Source organism: Corvus brachyrhynchos, unplaced genomic scaffold (assembly GCF_000691975.1).
Source record: "Corvus brachyrhynchos isolate BGI_N302 unplaced genomic scaffold, ASM69197v1 scaffold191, whole genome shotgun sequence".
Lineage (NCBI taxonomy): Eukaryota > Metazoa > Chordata > Aves > Passeriformes > Corvidae > Corvus > Corvus brachyrhynchos.
Window position 1 is genome coordinate 638,753 of NW_008236487.1, and position 12,156 is coordinate 650,908.

Consider the following 12,156-nt stretch of genomic DNA (forward strand, 5'->3'; position numbering starts at 1 on the left):
CCCCCCCCCCCCGCGGCCGGCAGATGCTGCTCAGGCGACCAAGGTCGGGCGCTTCCAGGTGACAACGGCCACGGATCAAGTGGGGCGCTTCTCTGTGGCAAAGGCTCGCGACGAGGTCAGCTGTGCCCAGAAAGAGCCTGTGACTCTTCCTCTCTCTGTGGGCTTGGAACAAGTTGCTTCTTCAGCTGCAGCTCCGAAGAAAGAGCTGGAGTCGAGGCAGTCCCCACACATGAACGGTCCATCCTCTGATCCGGAGGCCGCCTTTCTGAGTGGGATGGCTAAGGATTTGGATGATGGCTCAGGGAGCCCAGACTCTGTCCAGCACCTGGGATCAAAGGTCAGCCTCCCTGTTCAGAGCCTTAGCAACTCCTTCAACTCTTCCTACATGAGCAGTGACAATGAGTCGGACATTGAAGATGAAGACTTGAAATTGGAACTCCGTCGGTTACGGGAGAAGTAAGGCTCTTTCTTTGTGTGGTTGTGTATGGAAGATATGTAACAGGATTCATGTGAATTTCACCTGTACTTCCCTTAGCCTTTGCTAAGTGTCAGGAGCCATTGTCAGCATTTATGTAGGAAGTAAGGTTCTTCAGTGGGAAAGCAGTACATAATTATAACTAAAGAGGAATATACGTGTTTGCTGGGCTTAATTTTGTACCCTGTAACCTTGCTGTATTTCGGCTGACAGCTGCACTATGGGTAAGGCTCTATATCTAGGGAAGATTTGGCATGTCACTGGAGTTAGTGGGAAAAATGGAGTCTCGTTTGAAAATGACACACAATCTCTGCATTTCTGATATGCCTTTCTGGCACTTCTAATGGCTCTTCTTTTCCTGAAGGGACCTTGTTGGCTCAGAAAAAAAAATCTAGAAGTGAAGCTATGTGACCTAGTAATTTATTTATACTGAAAGTTGAACTTTCTTTTAGGGTAGCTGGCAGTTTTAAATCCTGTGTATGCAACTGCTCTGAAGCAAATTGTAAGGCAGTACCAGTGTGGAAGTCTCCAAGGCCATATGTCTCAGAAAATGAGTAATCTAGCTATTCTGTAGCATTTGAATGCTTTTTTTGTACTTCTGTTTACTCTGGTTTTGTGATTGCAATGCTGGGGACTTTGTTTTGGAATTCTAGCCAGGGCCAAAGCACACTGGAAAATGGCAAGTGTTTTGCCATGTGTGGTCAGTGGTTATTTGTGGAAAAGATGTATTTCCTGCTTTCTTAAATGTTTGAGAGTTCGACCAAAGAAGCAGGTCAGGCTTGACTGAGGGGAGGAATTGTTTGCATGTATGTCTATACATATAATTCTTGTAAATCACACTGTTTTGTAACTTGTTAGGCACCTTAAAGAGATCCAGGAGCTGCAGAGTCGCCAGAAGCAGGAGATTGAGTCACTCTACATGAAACTGGGAAAGGCCCCACCTGCAGTAATTATTCCCCCAGCTGCACCCCTTTCAGGAAGAAGGAGACGACCTACGAAAGGAAAAAGCAGCAAGTCCAGTCGTAGCAGCTCCCAGGGACATAAAAGCCCTCAGCTATCAGGTAAGGCTTCCTTCAATACTTTCAGTAGATAAAATAGACAAATGCCATCTCATTCTTACATCTGTGTCCCTGTCTTTTTTTTTGAGGAGTGTCTTTCTGTGTACCAGTTCTTCCCTGGATTTCTTTTATCTCTTTTAAAACTACTTCTGCTATTTGGTAGTCTTGCTTGGGACTTTTTCAGTCCACTGAAAGGTACTGTGACATTGTTATGTAAGAGCAGTTTTAAAGTTGTGATTTGTATTGTAGTCATTGGGCTCTGACTAGGAAGAAAAGCGTAAGTTTACAGTATGGGAGAAAAACTTTTGTTTTTTAAAGAGAGGCTCTGCTTGTTCCCTCCTGAAACTGATTTTGCAGAATGGGTCTGGTCTCTTTAGTCATCTGCAGAGATTTTTGTTTTCTAATTTAGTACCACTTAAGCATGATAGTACTATTGTCCTTACACTGCAGAAACTTAGGGTTGATGGATGTTAAACTAGTGGGTTTTTTAAATGGAATGGAAGATTTATTGTACTTACCAATTGAGAGTTTCAATTGTCAAGGCTTCCTTTCTTACTAAGACCATTTTTATAACAAACAGAACTCAGGAAATAGTTTCTGTTCATTGATTGAGTGACATGGGTGACAGATACTCTCTGGGTAATTGGAGATGTTTCTCTAATCCTGTAGCAGGAGCAAACAGTACTAGAGGGCCAGCAGTGCCAGCAGAAATACTTGTTACCGCTTTGGTAATTCCATGTCCTGCTGAGACGTCTGTGTTCAGTCACCCTGGCTGCTCATTTCTGTTTTGTTATGTGATAGAGGAGCCCTGTGAGCACATAAACCAGCACAGAATTGTCTTAAAACTGAAGAATTTCTCTGGTCTTAACTGCTTTGTCAGAAACTGGAGTAGTTCTCTCCCCCTGCCTCTCCCTCTCTCTCCTGTATTGTCATGCTTGATCAGGTTCAAATGTGTGGAAACCAAAACTTTTTGCCTTCCTTTTTCCTCTAGGCAACCTGTCAGCTCAAAGTGCACCATCAGTCTTGCCCCCTCAGCAGACCCTTCATCCTCCTGGTAGTGTGCCAGAGACTGGGCAGAACCATTTGTTACAGCCCCTCAAACCTTCACCTTCCAGTGAAAATCTCTACTCTGCCTTCACCAGTGACGGTGCCCTCTCGGTACCGAGCCTTTCGGCACCGGGCCAAGGTAACACTCTAAATGCAATTAGTGTAATTAGCAATGGAAATGAATGATTGGCTTCATGACACTTGATTTTTAATACCTGATGTAAAGTAGCTTTATCCTCCCTGTGTGTGGAGGCTGATAAGGATGTTGTTTGCAACTGGATTTCTAGCTTCTCACTCAGGTGAAGTGTGAGGTGGTTGAAGGTATGAAACCCTGAGGACAACCACTGAGAGTGCAGTGGGCTGGTGGCAGGCAGAATTCTGCTGGCCTGGGGAAAGGCGTTGGCTCAGAGGGAGAGAGACAGGTGAGAATGGGGGATTGGAAATCCAAAGTGAGACCAAGGAACAGGCAGAGCAGGTTTGATGTTAACAGATAACTGAAATGGATGGAAGTGTCCAAAGACTTGGAGTCTCAGTCTTTTTAGACTTCCTAACTGGTTTGACTGTTTTTGTCAATGGAGTTTTTAACAGTAAAAGGTAAAAAAAGACTGGTGTTCTTTAATTGTGAATTATTCTGGAAGGAGGAGTCAGTGTAGGAGGATGAAATGGTGGGAGCAGTAAATTGTTCATGTAGTAGTAAATTGCTCAGGTTTCTCAAGTTGTGGGTTGCTTGTTATTAGTATGTTATCAAATAATTTCTCAGGCACAGCTCTGACTTAGTAAGGAGGACCTCTTTGCTTGTCATTAAGGGGATGATTCCTTTGCTTAGCTGGACTTAGCTGTTCCAGGTTTTTTCCCCTTGCACATCTTTCGAAAAGCTTTGCCACAGTTTGAATACGTCAGTTCTGATGAGTGGTTCTGCTGAAACTGGAGAAGTACATACAGAAAATGGAAACAGACTTTATGGAAGAATTTTCTATAGAGTTTTGTTTTTAAGGAACTGTTTCAGGCATTTTGGAGCTACTTGAATCATCTCCCTGCACTGAGAGTTGTGTGGTACCATTTTATAACTGGATACTTTGCCAGGACTTGGCTTTCCTATAGATTGCAACTTTATAGTTGGTTTATGTCCTGGAGAGTAGCAGTGCAAACGTGGCCTCGTGTCTGGAGGTGTTGGAGGCAGTCTCTTCACTCCCTATATTGTCTCTGTGCTCTTTGGTCTGCACTTTGAGACTTATTCTTGTGTGTCATGTGATTGCATTTCACCCTTCCAACTTCAAGTTGCTAACATCTTGTAGTGGTGTTCTGTCTCTTCTCCTCTCCTTTCTCTGTTCTCCCCGTTCTTGTTTTCTCACAGGCTGTGCGAAGTTTAACTGTGCATCTGAGAGAGTGACCTTCAAGCCTGGTGGCAGGAGGACCCGATTTCTGAGTACGCCCTGCTTGGCTCTTTGTGTGTAACACCTTTACTCCTTCCTTGTCTGTTTTTTGTTTTGTCTTTTTGGTTTCTGTTTCTGCTGCTTGGATCTGTTTCATGCAGCCCATTCTCATCTGCCACCTTGTATTCCCTCCCATCCCACGGCTCAGCTCAGCTGCTCTTAGCACACCTTTAGAAGTTTGGGTTCTCACGTTAGGTGTTCTCTGCTGTTAAACTCACTAAAAGGAGCTCTCATTTTCCCATAACCTTTAGTGGAAACTTCCAGGACAGGTCAGTGAAATGACACAAACTGGGGAGAGTTAGCAAGGTCCATCGGTAATTTCGCATATGTTAGATGACATGGGACTTGTCGGGGGGCAATCTTTGTAGTGGAAGAGTGAGGAAGATCTGTTTTCCAAATGATCCCTTGGCTGGACACTGCAGTAGCTGATGGGGGGAGTGTTGCCCTCCCCCAGCAGTGTGCTTGCATGCTCTCAGCTCTAGAGCCGGCGACAGTGCAGAGCTTTGATGCCACCTGTAGGCAGTTTGTAGTGACGATTTGTGTTCATTAGCAGATGGCTGGCTAAAGATCCAAATGTTAAAGGGTTTTTTAAATAATTAGAGAATATTTCCAGGCAAACTCAAAGGAACCTTACCTACTAATGGACCCGGGTTTAGAAGTTTTTCCTGTGAATTGGAGATATATTAAATGTAAAAGAAATAGCAGTACAGGTGGGTAAATAGACATTTTCAGACATCCTGTCAGCCCTCACAAGCTAGCTTGCAGCTCTTTTCAGAATCCTCTCATTTGCACTTACATTAGGCCAGACTTACAAGAGAGCCTCAAACTTCTGATGTGGCTGAAATAAAAATATGCTTGAGCCAAGGCTGCTGGTGTGATGCTTTTTATTGGGAGTGCTGCAACATCTCCCGTGCTGCTTCTGCAGGCTGGACCCTTTAAATGTCTGACATGTGTTTCCCACCCTCTGGAATGACTCGATGTGAGAGTTTTCAGTGGTGTCAGGAGCCCTCCCGTCGCTGCACTGCATGGCAGTACCACGCATCTGCATCATCTGTCGTGCTGTGCTTGGCAGTGGCTCAGCTGAGCCCGAGCTGTGTGAGGGAACTGGGCCTGGCCTTCTGCAGAGACAGCTGCAATGCAACCAGCTCCATCCTCTGAGAAAGGAAGGGAGGCAGAGGGAGGGAAACTTCTTCCTGGCTGTTCAGTTTTGCACTAACTCTATCCCACTTCGCTGGATTTGGGATCTAAGCACTAAAAGTATTTAATTTTTCAAATTGAGCAGCTTTAAATGTTTTTGCTGGGTATATTAATGTGCAGATGTGCACTGACATTTGCACTCTCAAGATTTAATGTTCCTTTCTTGGAAGAAGTTAAATTCTTACCAAAGCTTACTTAAAATTGTTGTTAGTCTGGCCTATCCTTTTTTGGGGAAGGGAATATGAAGAACAGCCAGAATTGACAATGAACTGAATGTATGTGAGTATAATTTACTTCCAAGGCCTTGGCTTGCTGTAAATTGACCATCATCTGGCTATAAGAGTACTTTGGCATGTGTATCTCTTGCTTTTGGGACTGATGCTAAGGGAAACAGATTCCTTTTGAAAAGAGTGTTGTAGCTGTCCTGTAAAAGCGGGTAATACTTGGCATGGCTCAGCTTGGCCTGGCACTTGGCTTGCTGCAGGCTGCTTGCTTCCTGCAGCCTTGTCCTTGAAATGCTGTGGCAGACTGCTGTGGAGAGTGACAGCTGGAGAAGATACTGGGTTGGAATCAGTGGTGTTGAGGAAACAGTGCAGTGACTGATGCTTTTAACTGTGCAGCTGGAGAAACAGAGTGGTACAGCTTGGCAGGGAATGTCTGAACTGTTTTCACACATCTGAAAAAGAGGGTGACAAACTAAAAGCACTCAACCTATCAAATAAATTTGTTGCTGGTTGAAATTTGATAGTTGTAAAATGCTTCCTACGACCTGGCAAAAATGGAAGATGTACTTGCTTTTCCTTTTGTGATAACAGCCATGGTTGTGACTGTGTGATAACAGTTGTGACCTCAGTGTCTCCTGACATTCTTCAGTATGGTTTGGGAATTACAAAGAATAAATGTAGGAGGCTGGGCCTCGTTTCTTTGTGGTTAAACTGTCTCAGACGAGTCTTCGAGTTTGTGTAGAATGTCCCAGTAGTGACTGTAAAAGCCCTGCTGTGCTGTGTCCTCTGTTTCTCACCGAGCTTTTTGTAATGTTTCCTGATACTAAACATTTCTCACTGTTTCTCTTATCTTTAACAAATTACTCTCTCTTTGTGCTTCAGGGAAGATGGTGAAAAAAGTCTGTCCTTGCAACCAGCTCTGTAGTAATTATCTTATTTCTGTTATCTCCGATTCCTGATTGTAAAGCTATTCATCAGCTTTTCCTGGTCACTGAAGCCTTACGTCCCTGACTCTGTCTCCAGCACAGCATCTGTCTGTCTGTGTTACGCCCTCTAATGTGTGCTCTGTCCTTAGTATATTGACTAGTCTGGTGCTGCTCTTGCAGCCAGGTGGAGGCAGGCAGAACCTCCCCTTCACCACGCGAGAGCGACAGCAGGGTCAGCTGCTCACGGTAATGTGCTGGAGTTGTACTCAGAGCAGCTGCTTGTTTTTGATGGGGCTTGTCACCTCAGTGATGGATGCAATTGCAGACACTCCTCCAATGTTTTAAAAGCCTAAGAGTAAGCCATCAGAGATCTCCAGTGTGTCTCCCAAAGCAAGAGATGTTCGGAAAAGCCTGTGTGTGCACATGCCATTTAAGACTGTTTTAAGGGTGTCTTTTGACTGCTGGTTTATGGGGGGAAAGAATCCAAGGGCAGAATGAGGCATTATGGGTAGTGGGCTGGAGAGAGAGAGCCTGTTTCACTTCAGATCCCTCTTGTCAGAGCAGAACTGGGGACGGCTGCCGTGACCGAGCCGGAATGTGGGGGGCCGCCTGCCGTGACCGATCAGGAATGTGGGGGGTTGTTTCCATGGAATGCTACAAGTTGAAGCACTTGCTTTTCAGACTCTTCTGGATGGCAGTTTCTGCAGGCAGTGAGTGTGTCAGAGCTAAAATGTGAAATTCCTGAGAAGTCAGTTTTAAATTGACACTACGTGAGAGCTCAGCTCTGCTGCTGTAGGCTGCTATGTCTGTGACCTGAGATGGGAGCTCCCTGACAAAATCACTCGGGGAGACAAAGCTCTGGCAGCCTTTGTCACCCTGAACCAATCTAGTTCTTTGGAAAACTCTTAAACTTTCCTGAGTCTTGATTCTCTTCAGCTGAATGTGCTGCAGTATATGCCTTGATTAACTCTCTGCCTTCCATAGCCTGAGGAAGCTCTCCAGTGTAGGTGCAGGATCCAGAGTACTTAGTGATTAAAGTGGAAATGTGCAATAGCACAAGTGGATGCTGGCCATCCTGAAGAGGATGAGAGCAAGTGTGTCAATTCCTGCATGAACCCTCATGGTGGAATGTGATTATTACTCGTTTTGGCAGTGTTCCCCCTCACCTCTTTCTTGGTTTTGCCTCATTTGTCTTTAACTTCACCTTTCACATCGTTGCTCTTATTAAATGATTGTATGCAGAGCCCTTTCCACATGATGCATGCCTAAGGTTCTTGTTACTTGACAGCAGGCTTTCCTTGCACCACACAGGGTGTTCCTGCTCCTCTCCATCTGTGCTGCAGCCTCACTCCCTGCTCAGGGAACCTTTTTCTTCCCTTTCCATGTGTTCTCGCATGTGTCTGCCCCACTAACAATTCCTGCCCCGCCTGTGGGCACCCAGCCCCGGAGCCACTTCCATGCTTGAGCTGGAACTGGGGGGGGTGGATCTGTGTCCTTCCCTCCTCAGCACTACTAGAGGCAGTAACACTTTGTTTATTTGTCCTGCGTAGTAAGTATGTCACCTTCCTAATCCACTCCTCAATACGAAACATTCCTGCAGGGGTTTGGAACCAGTTCTTTCTTTGATGCAGTGGTGCCAAGGAATGTGGCTGATTGCCAGGGAAAGTGGGACAGAGGAAGGGACCTGCCAGGCAAGAGACAGCGACGCTGTCATTTGGCCTTTGCAACAGAGACATGGTGCTTGTTGCTGCCATTTCTGCTCATCCACCTCTAAATGGGTTCCCTTCAGAAATGACTGCCATAAACTCAGGTTTTCATGGATTTCCCAGGTGCAGTCTCCTGAGAGAGCAAATAGAAATATATGAGGAGCTTCAGGAATAGGTGAGGATGAGCGTTTGTGAGCAGTGCTGTCTCGAGCCTGCTGATGCTGATTTTGTTGTTGGGTCTGCCCTAGTGGTTAACTGGCACTTCCACGTCTGTAAATGAGGATACTTTGCAATACTGCTGGGAATTTAGGATCCTAGGTAACACATGATTTCTTTGCTTCCTCATGTGAGGTCTGCTTTTCAAAAACCTAGACTGGAGTGCAGTTGCTTGTTTATAAATATGAGGGGCATAGGAAGGCTATCAAAACAAAGCTGCTACATTGGTTGTTCCCCCCACAGGATAATGTTCAGCAAGCTTTCTAGCAGAACCAAAACCTGGCATTTATGTGAAGGGGTTTTGTGTTCTTGCCTGTCAGAGCTTACCTGAGGAACTACTCTCACTCTTGCCTTCTTTAAACTGTATTACTTATTTGCATCTCAAATGCTTATTCTTCTGACTTAGGAAATCTGAACATAATGGCAAAAAAATGCTTTCAGAGGCAAAAAGCAAAATTTAATGCAGTGCAGACTTTCCCTGCTGCTCCTGACTGTTTGGTGGATGAAGACAGTCCCATCTGGTTATCCTCAAGAACATAAGTATAGCAGCTATTGGAAACAACAGTTGCTGTTTCTGACGGGCTGTTTTTTTTCTTTTTTTGTAAACTGGGTGAACTTTTCATTTCACAAAGTGGAGATAATTTGCTACAGAGCAGTTGGCAATGCTGATTTTACTGATCCTTATTCAGCATCCAGCATTGTCCTCCAAGGTGGAATTGACCTGTGCCAATAGTGGTTGCTGCTAATTAAAAGGCGTAGGGTGAGAAAACGACGTGACGTGCCTGTACTGTCATTCAGTGCTGAAATCTAATGTCCTTTTTCTTCTACAAAGACCTGTAGGCTGCTACCATTCCCCTCTTAGGATGACCACTTGCAGCACTTCTTGCAAAGTAAACATCTCTGTGAAACACTCAATCTGAGAAAACGCCTGTAGGTGTCCTTGCAGTTCCCACTTCAGTGTGTCCTGGAATTGAAACCTAGAATTAATCTGCATGGCATTTTAACTGGCTCTCTCTGGGTGTGCCATTACCACAGTTACTTAATGCACTAGAGAAAGGTCAGCTTTGGCCCAAGTTGTGATTGCTGCTGTTGTGTTTGTAGGGACCAGCAGCACCAACACCGTGGGGGCTGCAGTGAACAGCCAGGCTCCCCAGACCCAGCCCACTGCCATCGCCTCGAGCCGCAAAGGGACCTTCACGGACGACCTGCACAAGCTGGTGGACAACTGGGCCCGGGATGCCATGAACCTGTCTGGCAAGAAGGTTGGCAAAGGGCACAGCAGCTATGAGGTGAGGCAGGACCTGTGAGGGTTATGGGGAGCAGCTGTGGGTGTCCTTCTGTCTCACTGGGGCTCCAAACACAGCTGGAGCACAGCTGGGACAGCAGCTCTGGAACACTCTTAGCTGGCTCTTCCTGGGGAGGATGTATTGCCTGCTCTGGAACAGAAGGGGAGAAATAAAGGGGAGGGCCGTGGCATGTCCTTGTAAATACCCGCTGGGAGCGGATTGTGGACCAAGGGGTGGACTGGTGGCTTTTAGAGCACAGTTGTGTAACTGCTCTCGGTGGTTGGATTATCTTTCAGGGCCCTGGAATGGCAAGAAAATTCTCGGCACCAGGTCAGCTCTGTATCTCTATGACATCTTCCCTGGGTGCTACGCCCATCCCTGCAGCATCAGCTACCTCTTTAGGTCCCTTCAGCAAGGCCATGTGCCCCCCGCAGCAGTACGGTTACCCCGCAGCGTCCTTCCCCCCGCCCTGGAGCGGGGCCGGGGGGCCAGCACAGCCACAGCTCGGCCAGTTCCAGCCCGTGGGTGCCACATCTTTGCAAAGCTTCAACATCAGCAATTTGCAAAAGTCTGTCAGCAACCCTCCAGGCTCCAACCTGCGGACCACTTAGCCGTGCTCGGAGACCCTGCTGGCTACACCTCGGGACAGGACATGGGGAGGGAGATGGGGCCCTTATCAACTACTAGTGCTGCAATGAACTGGTAGCTTGCCAGACTGGGAATGAATTTATCTTTTCCAACCATTGCTGTCAACTCTCTGTAGCGGGAGTTTCCCCACACACTCGGAAGGGGGAGGAGGATGATCAGCATCCTTGTGATGGGACAGTGCTTTTCACCGAGGGGGGCTGCTCTTGCGTGGCACAAGAGCTGTGAAGAGGAGCCGTGGGGTCAGTTCATGCAGTCTTGCTGTAAAATTTTTCTCTGGGTTGAGGCTGAATCCACACGTGTGGAGGTGGGAGAGCTGAACCCCCCAGCATGAGGCTTTAGCATGCTTCCTGCCTCTTCCTGAAGAACCAAGATCAGGAAGAAAGCTGTCCAAATCCCCCTCCTCTCCCTCTCCCCACTCAATCGTATCTGGCTCTGAAACGATGGGGCACATGAATGGACTTGCGATGCAGCCCGTGCTTGATAGGTCATTACTGCTTTAAGTAAGATATTAACAGCTTTGACTGCAGCATTAGAGCAATTTAAATTGTTAAAAAAAATTTTAAAAGTTCCCTGCGGACATGTACTTACCATCAGTTTTGATGTGGAAACACTGTGATATATAAATGTTGTTGGACAACAGTAGTTTAAAAATGAGTGGAATATAGAGGGTTAAAAAAGTTAAAAAGAAAAAATGGGAAAAAAAGCTAGCTATATCCTTATACTTATTGGAGACACTTTAACTTTTTCCTTTGTATTTTCATTGTATTAGATAAATAAATGTGAATGTAAAATTGTATAAATTAATGTACTTGAATACTTGTCTGTTCTCCCAGTATGCTTGCTGGATATTTTAGTGCCTTGGACTTCTCTTGCTTCTGCAGTTTAGCATTGTCTTCCCAGCAAAGCCCAGGTGGACAGAGGGCAAGTTGAGGGCAGGATGCTTGTGCCCAGTGCCTGGGACATCCCGGGCTCCTGTTTGGAGTAGGAGTGTGGAGGGGAAGTCACCGAGGCCGCGGTCGGAGCAGCGTTCTGTGTGTGGGGGAAACTTGTCCAGGTGGGCAGAGCTGAAGGTGTGGGGTGACAGGGGCCAGGTGGGGTGGGACAGAGGGGTGCAGGTGAGGCTAAAATGAGACTTAACCAATATTGGCTGTGGAGGCAGGAGGGCTGGATCAGAAACGGAGAGAGGATGGGGAGAACGTGTGTCTTTGGGAAAGGCCCAACTAAAGATGCAGTTTGACTCCACCTGCGAAGTGGTAAAGATGTTTGGTCAGGATGTGACTTGAGGGAGAGGTGCCATTGCTCGTTGGCATGGGCTTGTCTGCTGGGATTGCTTTTCTTACCTTTTTTTTGGTAAAATTCATTTAAGCCAGGAACAGACTGTCCTGGTGCAACGTCCATTGCCGGCAATGGATGTACTTGAAACAGCCGGCATCAAGAAGTTTCCTCTGTCTTACTTGGAGGATTTACAATTTTGTTCACTCTTAACAAATTTCAAGCTGGTACCAGGACTGTCACTATCTGTCACTTGTCACCTCTTAGTACCTGTACTGTATCTTCTGCTTTGGTCATTCTCCCTTTTTGTATTCAGGAAATACTGGTTTCCTCTTCAAAGTCAAAATAATACCAGCCAGTATTTGTGTAGTGCTGCAAAAAGCTGAGAAGGGTGAGAGTGCAGCTTGCTGGTGCTTGGGAGCAGCTCACCGGTGCCTGGAAGCTGGTGCATCACAGGGATGTTACTTGCCCACGTTGGTTTTTATCTCGGAGCGCTGTTCCCTGCTGGGGCCTTAATAGGGAGTTTCCGTGTCTGCAGATGTTCTCACTCTTTCACTTTCACAGAGAAACGTGCGAGATGCTTTCCATTCCTGTCACTTGTTTTGCAGCAGTTCTGGCAGCAGGGCAGGCCCAGGCTGGAGAGGAGCGGCCGAGGGCAGGAGCTCGTT

At 46.4% G+C, this 12,156-nt stretch overlaps 1 protein-coding gene across 1 annotated transcript in view; it reads left to right on the forward strand.

Annotated features, from left to right (window-relative positions):
- WNK1 (WNK lysine deficient protein kinase 1) overlaps nucleotides 1–11,436 on the forward strand; it is a gene marked incomplete at its 5' end in the record, with an annotated part of 97,910 nt that extends 86,474 nt beyond the window's left edge. Inside the window, 7 exons of the mRNA XM_017726193.1 lie at nucleotides 6–456; nucleotides 1,334–1,536; nucleotides 2,525–2,719; nucleotides 3,935–4,027; nucleotides 6,317–6,358; nucleotides 9,384–9,571; nucleotides 9,865–11,436. Of these exons, the coding sequence (XP_017581682.1) occupies nucleotides 6–456; nucleotides 1,334–1,536; nucleotides 2,525–2,719; nucleotides 3,935–4,027; nucleotides 6,317–6,358; nucleotides 9,384–9,571; nucleotides 9,865–10,179 (1,487 nt within the window). The remainder of the gene's footprint in view (nucleotides 1–5; nucleotides 457–1,333; nucleotides 1,537–2,524; nucleotides 2,720–3,934; nucleotides 4,028–6,316; nucleotides 6,359–9,383; nucleotides 9,572–9,864) is intronic.
- Nucleotides 11,437–12,156: the final 720 nt, after the last annotated feature.